At 41.9% G+C, this 9,888-nt stretch overlaps 1 protein-coding gene across 1 annotated transcript; it reads right to left on the minus strand.

The window, feature by feature from the left end:
• Positions 1–984: 984 nt before the first annotated feature.
• Positions 985–5,792, minus strand: LOC115623819 (putative elongator complex protein 1). Its single transcript, XM_030518363.1, has 8 exons — positions 5,738–5,792; positions 5,022–5,617; positions 3,827–4,967; positions 3,204–3,757; positions 2,264–3,143; positions 1,971–2,208; positions 1,501–1,862; positions 985–1,312 (listed from the first exon to the last, which is right to left on the minus strand). The coding sequence occupies exons 2-8, from the start codon at positions 5,583–5,585 to the stop codon at positions 1,248–1,250; spliced, it is 3,804 nt and encodes a 1,267-aa protein (XP_030374223.1). The 5' UTR covers positions 5,586–5,617; positions 5,738–5,792; the 3' UTR covers positions 985–1,247.
• Positions 5,793–9,888: the final 4,096 nt, after the last annotated feature.

A 9,888-nucleotide genomic window follows, 5' to 3' on the forward strand; every position in this document is an offset into this window, starting at 1 on the left:
AGGTTCGAAAATCAAACAAATTTTGAAATTTATTAATAATGTAATTTATTTTTAAAGAAATCTCTCCGTAATCTTTTGCGTTTTGGTATATAGTGCGGTAACATATACTTTATTTTTGAGTTGAACATCATCTAAGTACAGTATATTCTTTATGTGCCACAAAAACGATCGCGTTTAATTTTAAATCCATATGGTTTAATATATATAATGTAATATATGTATATAGTTTCTTATAAAATAGTCAAATAATGCTTCTGTGCGCACTTTCGTAATCCTTGGAGTTTTTCAATATTTTAATATATTTTTTTAAAACGCAATTCTAATAAGAATTTTAACAAAATAGTTTCCTGCTACAAAGTACTCCTCAGGATTTAAAAGTCTTCTTGTAAAATAACATAAATTTGTGAGCAAATTATTTGCCTGTTTGGCCAACAACATATTGGAGTTTATTATTTCCACTATTCAAAGTACTTTTTAAATTTTCAAACCTAAAAACTGAGCCGAAAACTTTAATGTTGAATTCTAAGGATTCCATAATCAACACATACGTACAACGGCCAGTTTAGACACTATTACGGCTGCATAGCAACACGTGTTTCTGCCACAAAATCACAAGAAGCTCAAACCTGTTTCAGGTCTGTTTGTGTTCTACGTTTCCTTTCTGAGTTGTTTTTGTTTGCTAAACAAAGTACCTGCTGAACAGCGATAGCGTATGTTGTTGGGGGCAGCAACGGCTACGTCATAACAGGAAGTTATCACCATTTTATGGAAATATTTGCCACAGATTGAATTGAAGGGCGTTTTATAGGCAGATAAAAGTAAAATTGAAACGCCTCCTCATTTCAAAATCATTTCGTATCGTTTCACCATTTAAACACCCACTTTTGGAAGCAGATGCTCGCTTCGGGCCGGGTACACAGCATGCAAAAAGATATCGTGTGCAATGTGTTGTTTCTATTTTTACAATTAAATGTATTAATTAGCTAGACGATTTTGAATTTGATTTATTTGTTTTTGTATTTATACACAGCTACATTGATGCAACTTTAATTGCTGGCTTCAATTGGATTCATCCGGTGAAAGTAGCGAAGTAGAAGGGGTTTCAAAAATCGCATTTAAATTTGCATGCTTCGGGTGTATTTAAAAAGTGAAAACTCCAGGAGAAGGCATATCGATGCATGAAATCGTGTTACTAATTAATAAATAAATTGCAGCTTACTTAACTTAGTCTAGGATCCGCGTTCACACTACTGCAGAATCTCGTGCTGCCAATCGATGATATTCAGCTGAGGCTTAAAACGTTTTATAGGATCTGTAGGATAAGAAAAGTATTGTAATTAGTAACCATTGCGATGAGATTGGGCTTTGAAATAAGGCTGGGCTTGGGGATAAGTTGTTTTCTACACATCAATAAAACACAGGTGATATAGATATACATATGTATGTTGGCAGATCTAGAAATACTGTGGGCTGGCATTTTCTACTTTAGAATTGACTTACTTATCAAAGCATAGCGCTGTTCCTTTTGCAATGCCATATAATCGACATTGGGGCCTGTTAAGTGCTGTGGCATACCAGTGCCCACCAGCTCGGCCATCCAAATCTCGTCAAGCGATTCCTCAATTGTTGTTAGCAGTGCCTGATATTCGCGCTGCAATGAGGCCGCCAGCGCGTCCAGTTTGCCGTCTAGTCCCAGCATCGCTTTGCATGTGTCACGCACATGTTGTTGCTGTTGTGAAATTTTCGTAACGTGGTTGTGCAGCGCATCGATGAGCGCGATGTCTTCGAAGGGGTTGCCCGGCTTTAGGCTGAGCAGCTTGCGTTCGTGCTTGCGCCGATTTTTGCTAGACCGAAATGTTTTTCTGCCAAAATAGAGACAAAAAGAAAGTGAGCCAAGCGAAATTGAAAGTGTTGCTGCCGCTGCTGCTGCTGGTTGTTGGGTGCATGAGTGCACATCGAGTTGGACTTACCCTGTGCCGCGCGAGGTGCCACTGTAGCGTGAGGAATGCATGCTGCTTGTATCGGAAAGCAAATCCACCTCTTCGATGTCATTATGAGCGCCTGGGTATTCATCGCCCGAATGCAGTGCCTGGCGCTTGCGAATGTCCAGCAATCGTTGTTTGTAGTCCGCAAAGAGCTGTTTATCGAAAATCAGCGAGCTCTGCATCTTTTCCGCATAGTTTATTAAAGCCGGTTCGACATGTTCATCTGAAAAGTGGTAATTAATAAATGCACTATTTATGTATATTCGAAGTAAACTTACCAAGTAATTCGATGCTACGCTTGGTTGGCTGCACCATGCGTGCCTCGTAAATGGCATGGAGGAAGAGATGGCCATTCAATAGCACCTCCAGCTGAGCAACAGAATCATCGCTATAAGACTTCAGCAGTTCATGGGCTTCCAAATGCCTGGTTTGCTCTTGCAACAGTGGCACCAAAGACAAAGCGACGCTCTTTATATCTTCGCCAGTGCGCTGTGCGAGCATTAGAACACGTCGCCAGTCGAGAATATGTTTGGAACTCAGCAGCGCCTGTGTTAGTTGCCCACCACGCTCATACATAATGCTAGCATTATCCAGTCGCGCGTTGGAACGCAAATGGTCCGCGTAGGCTACGCAGATTTGTCGATAGAACTCAACCTGTTCCTTATAGCATTCCAAAGCATGGGAATATAGCGCATGGCGTTTAATAAATAGGAGCGACTCTTCATAATGCGTTTCGCCACAGGCAGCCAAGTGCGTCAACGCCTTATTGTAACGTTTCAGATGCTCGTCAATCCTGAACTTGCGATAGTTCGATTCCAGAGACTTCAGCTCATTGAGATAGGGTAGAAATTCTTTGGGATCTTTTTGAGATTTCTGGGCAACAAAAAGAACTAGGCCAAAGTCGTAGGTGCCCAATGCCACATTGTAAAGGTCGTTCACATCCACCAGATAAAGCAGATACTTAAGTAGCTCTTCAGCCGCTGCATCGTTTATATTTTCATCACCCGCCTCCTGTTGCCTTTTCCGCCAAATAAGCATCAGGGCCCGCTCCAGCTGGCCCAACTTCACATAAGCCGTGATGATCGGCAGTCGGAAGTGCGCCTCTTGTTCCGGTTGTGTAGCGAGCTCCATGCGCTCACAAAGTAGCTGACATATAAACTTGAAATGCAATTCGTTTTAGTTTGTTTCGGGATTAATTTCGAGTGTATGTAGACTTACTTCCACCTTACGCTCTACGCTGTAGTTGGCTGGATATTTCTGTTTTTCAGCTTCATAATTGCTGGCATACATTCCCTTGGAAAAGTCCTCGTTCTGCAGCTCACTCAAGAACAGACATAGCCACTGGGTCTGCTTAATCTCGCGCAGAAAGATGTCCACAGAAGCCACAAACTGCTCAACATTGTGATCGCATATAATATTGAGATTAATGCGCTGCTTTCGCAACATTTCCATTGCTGCCTGGTATTTTTTCTGTTGTAAAAGGGCGCCAACTAGTTCTAAGGTAAGAACACGAGGACAAATGGCTTCCAGATTGCCACGTGGGAGCTGAAGCACCACTCGCGCCTCATTGGCTACCGTAGTGACCAGTTTGGCACCTCGCTCAATATTCCGCGAGGATACATGTCGCTTGTCGCGGAGGCGCACAAAGTGCAGTGAATTGAGCTGTGTGTAGGCCAAGTAATTGCCAGCCAGACAAAAGGAGGTAACATCCTCGTTGATGCGTTGGCCATCTATATGCAGCGATTGCTGCGAACGCAGTGTGATGAGTCCACCTAAATAGTATTGGAGGGGGAAGTCATTTTTAATGATACTAATATAAGTTGGGTATTGGGGTTTTTTACCTGTTGAATCACTAGTCAGTGTGTACCATTCGATTTGATCTGCTGGCTGCGATAACTGCACATAACTGCGCTCCACTTTTAAAGTATTATCTGGTTTTAAGGATACCTGATAGGTGTGGGCATTGTTGTACGTCTGCACAAAAAATTCATCCATAGCATTGGCGCCTACTGTTAGAGCGTTGACTGTGCCACTAATGCGCAGCGAACTCTGAACTTTATAACAGGCTGGATTTTCGTCATCCTCTTCGGGGTCGGCTTCTTTGTTGAGCAGCAGCAATCGCGTACTGTTGCCTACACTGTGAGTGGCCAGTAGATAGTCACAATTGAAATATGTTAAGTTGGACAACTGGATTTGCGACAGTTCCGGATCAGGTGTGAGTAGCACAGGCAAGGGCTCCCTATTCAGGCCCTGCATGGGCTCGTAGAACAAGTGAAGCTGGCGATCGCAAGTGTACACACAAAGACTGGCCTCATACCAAGTAAAGGCATTTATGTAGTTGTCCAACTCCAAAGCACGCTGGCACATAGGCGGCGGCACCACGGCCTTTGCGAAGTCTGTTAACAGTAGTTTCTTGCCGTCTATGACGCCTACAACTCCACTGCGCTCGTAACGATCGACAGCAAATTGCCAACGATGGATGAGCTGCTTTCCACTGGCCAATATCACGTGTAGAGTGTGCTCTGCGCCTAGACGTGTGTCCCACTGCAGCAGAACAAGTGGGTCGTCGGGCTCATATGTCAACACCTGTTTCAAATACCAATGATAGTTGCCTATTGTATAGAGATATATGCGTTGGGCCTCCGGTGTTTTAGTTTGCAGAGCCAAAATGTCAGAGTCAGCACTCCACCGCATCTGCTGAATTGGTTCCTGCTGCAGATCAAAGGGGAGCGTGAAATCGCGATGCCGCAGACCATTCTTCTCAAATAGCGCCACCGTGGACTTGTTGGGAAAGAGCTGAGGCAGCGCAATCCAATTGCCGACAGGCCTCCAGGCAATTACTGGCTGAAGCGCATTGCACTTTTCGGCCGAGTGCTGCAGCTTTCCTTCGCAATCGTAGACCTTAAATGTACGACCTTGACTGGCTGACACGAAGGACACTGTAAAAAAGGCGCCATCGCCGCGCCACGATATATGCACATCCTAGAAAGACCGACTGATGTGAGAACAGACTTATTTAATGGCTTTATGACTCACCTGCGGCAACTCCTCCATATTTTGGGGCGCTTGGAAATCATGTGGTTGCTTTGCAGCTTCTTTGCCCGCTTTCCCGTGAAACTGCGTTTCTTTCTTTCCCCAGCCAACATTAACAAATTGCTGATCACTTGTCAGTTCCGCTTCCAGCGGCTCTTCGCCTATTACTTCATAAGTGCAGGTCATCACCACAACTTTATATGTTTTGGTTATAAAGGCCACAACCTCCTGATTGGGAGACCAAGCCATGCTCTCAATTCCCACATCACAAAAGGTTCCCTCGACTGCGGCATAATTATCGGTATTTATGAGCATCACTTCGCCCGCTCCGGTGGCTACACAAATGCTGTTGTCCAGCTGCAAATATTCCGCGCTCACAATGTCGGGTAACTCGGCAATTACTTTCGGCGCTATTTCGGCATCGTTCCATAAGTAAATCCGACAGTCGGTGACTAGGTAAGTGATTTCGGCGCCATCGCGACTATTTTCTGGCTGCAGAAGGAGTTGCTTAGCTTGCGTCACCTCTGTAGCCAACTCCTTGCAATATCGCAGCTTGAGATTACGCATTTTATGTTAAATTAAATTAGAAATCTCTTCATCTAAAAATGCAATGCGCGGTTGTGAAGTTGTTAGTTGGAAGAAGAAGAGTTTCAAACAACATCGACCATGTGACAAACAGCTGATTAGCGTGAAATAGTTCGATTAACAGCTTAACTTACCAACTTTAATTGCCATCGCAATTATATTACATAGCATAATTATTAATTAAATGAATATTTCCATTAAAAATAGGAATTGCAGTCTGCTCCATTTCCTAGTACTTTGCAGCCCTGGAAAACAATCGATTGTCCCAGCTCTCTAACAAAACCTGCTAGATACACGAAGTTATTTTTGGTATCAGCCCTTCGATTGCTATCGATTACATGATGTCAGAAGCTGCTTGGTGCAAACACGAACGCAAAGCCATCTTTATTTCTCCATTAAATAAAAATAAAACATTCTGTCGAAACCACGGTTATGTGCATTGAAATGTTTCGCAAAATGCAGTGAATAATGCATCTGTGCTCAATAATATTAATGCAAGCGCGGAGATGAGTGCGTTAAGTAAGAATACACGCGATGAAAATTTGAGCCAACAGTAGTCAAATAGTGAGGGGCAAGCGCGACGTGTGTATGTAGAAGATTCCACAAAACCAGCAGCAATAAATAAGAAAAAAATACGTATATGGTGGAAAGGCTACAAGCATGCGAGTGTGTGCGAGTGTGTGATGTGTCTGTGCAGTGTGCATATGTTTATAAATAATTTATAATATTGAAATAAAATGTGCAACTGTCCCCCCACTGCTTGATGCGCCCAGGCCCAGCGTTGCCGTCGGCCATCGTCGTCGTCGTCAGCAGCAGAAGCGGTAGCTGTAGCTGCGTTGGAGAAGCCAAGAGGAATAAGAATCAGGTAAAATCTAGACAAAATAGCGCATCTACAAGATGTAAATTTAAAATATTGTGTGTGCGATGAGAGCAGACCCCAAAAGCAGCTGGGCCGTGACGTTTTTCCGTGACAGTCGAAGAGACGGAAACTGCCCAACGCCCTTTTAAGCGTCGCGCTGTCTGCCTACATACGTGCGTATGTCCTCTTTGAGTGTGTGTTTATGTGTGTGGGTGAAAGTGAGGAAAGTTTGCGCAAAAAGGATAACGCAATTAAGGAAGCTGGTTGCTATTTGTATTTAACGAGCGATGCCAATAAGAGGCAGCATAGTGGAAAGACAGGAACATTGTATGTAACAGGCAGAAGGAGGCGTGGCAGTTTTGTGTCCGTCCGGAATGACACCACTAATTTTTTGCTAGGGACACCAAGCTTTTCAGTCTTCTGTTTATAAAGACATACTTGTGATTTGAAGTTGAAGGACTTGGGCAGAGGGAGGGCCTGGTAAAGTGTCAGGAGTTAGTCTCTTTGACGTTATGCTCTATTTTGTCTGTGAGTTTGCTGAGCATTCCTGGCACATTTTTGCAATATATTTATATGTATGCATGTGTGTACACGTATACGTACCATACTTATGTATGTATTTGCGTCATTAAAATGTTTGCATAATATTTAGGCACACACACTTAGAAGGCTCAGACTATAACAATTGCGTAAATCTTTCATCAATATGTTTTTATTTTTGTTTTTGTGGTGTTGCCAAAAAAAGCAAAAGTGGAAAAAATTCAATAATATATGGGCAACATTTATAAATATCAATGCAACTGCGAAACACGCACACACACATACATATGTTCAAGTGTTTTCATATGTATGCACATACATACATATACATATGTACGACATATGTATGTATGTACATATGTGTATCTGCGGTCGAGTTGGTTTTGCTGTTGTTGCTGCTGCAAGTTTCCACCGCACTTTTTTGGGTCAACCAACCGTACAGCGTGGACTGCAGCATCTTCATTTTGTTGTTGCTGTTAATGCTTTGTCGCGGTTGGTAAAGTGAAAATCGCATAAATAATTAGCCACAAGGAATCCCATTGATGGATATGGAACCAACTAATGAAAATAAAAGCTTAGTAGCACATTTTTAAAGTGCAGGCATTTTATGTTGTTGTCTGAGGTCAACTGGTTTGAACAAAAAAATTAATAATGCCATATTTGACTGAAAAATACACATTAAACGAAAGCAAAAAAAACAACAACAAACTACGCATATTTTTGTTCAATAACATAAAAACAAAACACGTTTTACAACTCTAGTTATTGTTGTTGCTGCGTCTAGTGGCTTTGATTTTTGCTTATTGTGAATACGCAAACGAACACATATACACATATGTATAGCCTATGAATGACCAAATATGCGTACGCAGCTTCCCCACAATAACAACAACAACAACAGCGAGAGCGACAACAATAATTAACGGCAATAAACGAAGCGTAGCACCGCATTCGTAGTTTGAACATATCTCCATACATACACACATAGATACCCATGATGTGTGTATATATATACGTATATGTGTATTGTATAGTATGTACAGTAGTAGTTGTAGTAATAGTAAACATATATTGTTGTTGTTTTTGGCCAGTTGAGAAGTGGACATCGAGCCGATTTGGTCGAAATGTTCGTGCGCTGACGTCACATATAGGCGCAACCCGAGCGCCATACATAAAGCTTTTCTCTGTTTCTGCATTACAAAATACGACGCCACCATGTGGGCGTGGGCGCTTCTTAATGTGTCTATGTGTGTGTACATATGTGTGTATGTATCTGTTTGTATTTGTCTATCTACTTGTGCGTGAGGTCAGTATTGCGTGAACTTTTTTGCGCTGGTCATTTTACTACGAACTTACAACGAACGCCCACTCATTGCGCACTTTTCTTCATGCGCCCATTATACCATTATACCCACAAGGTAAGACGTTATTATAAAATCGTTCAGTTTTGCTAATAACTGGTAGATAGGTAGATATTGATCTGTAATACGGTGTAGCTATGTCCGTCCGTCTGTTTCTATTAACCTAAGGATCTCCGAAAGCATTGAAGCTTTTTGCTTAGTTCGAAATTGGACCCTTCATTTATCCCCATCCGTGACTTTGGTATTTTGCAGCCAAACTGAACAATCTGCATATTATCCTATAAATTCTAAAATGTTATCGTTTTGACAATTTTTAGCAAGTTGTGAACTCGATCTAATGATATCTTAGAATTAAATGTTTCAGAAAAATCAGTGTATATGTTGAAAGCGAAATTATACTCATTACTTGCTTACTTTATTTCCCATCCGCTTAGGACTGTCAGGTTCCAAGCTTATCGCATATAGACAGCTATACACATGCAATCTGCGAACTTAATTGCATTTAATCAGAGTACCCCTAACGACATTAATTCACAAAAAATAAAATCAACAATATAATAAACGAAAAAACAAACGTTATCTCTTATTGCGTTATTTTCTTTATCTTTTTAATCAATGCTGAGTGCTGTGCGGGTTTTACTCGGGCCGCCCATTTACAATACCTGTCGCTGTGGCTGGGGCGTGGCCGTTCCGTCATTGCGCGCAGGTGATATTCTCGTACTCATACAAGTACAAAGGGAAGCAAAACACGCGCACTTACACATGCAAGTGAACCTTTGTATGGATTTTTCCGTGCTTTTTGCCATTTTGCATTTTCAATTTATTTGTTTATGGTGGTCCGTGCAAAATCGTTTGACCTGGGCATCTCACTGGGAGTAACTCGTACATTCGTATTTGTTTATTCGGTTTTATTTGTTTGTTTATTTAATTTTGCACACATTTTGCGTGCCGTTCGCTCGCTTGTTGGCTCTTTGTGCTCTGCTATTTTTAGCAGCTATTTTTTTTTTAAATGTAACGCAAAAGGAGGAAAAGTCTGGCTGTGCGTTTCACAAATGCCTTTGTGTGAGTTTGTTTGCCCCTCGAAATGGCTCTGCTTGCTTGTTTTGTTCTGCTTCTTTTTATTGCCACTCATACTCGTTTTTACGCGCCCTTTCGTTGCTGCTACATTCCGTTACGAATTCCGTGCCACATCCTGCAAGCTTGTGACGTCAGCATTGTTGTTATAAGATGACAAACAGAACACACTGGAATATGGACTCTTTCGCCAAATGCTTCGACATACACAAATAATGTCCATCAATGAGCTGAGCATTCCTTGAATTCTTTTGCATGCTCGAAACACTAAAAAGAAAAACTCAACCCACATTTCCTGCTACTCTTACGTACATACAACATACATATATGTATGATGGACCCCCTTTCACTCTTTTAACACCTCGAATTTCTACAGCAGAGTATTGTGTTTTCACTATTCCTAGTAACGTGATAATGGAGTTGCCATTGCGACTTCGCCATCATTCATTAA

The sequence above is a fragment of the Scaptodrosophila lebanonensis genome, unplaced genomic scaffold (genome assembly GCF_003285725.1).
Source record: "Scaptodrosophila lebanonensis strain 11010-0011.00,11010-0021.00 unplaced genomic scaffold, SlebRS2 tig00000053-arrow-pilon, whole genome shotgun sequence".
Taxonomy (NCBI): domain Eukaryota; kingdom Metazoa; phylum Arthropoda; class Insecta; order Diptera; family Drosophilidae; genus Scaptodrosophila; species Scaptodrosophila lebanonensis.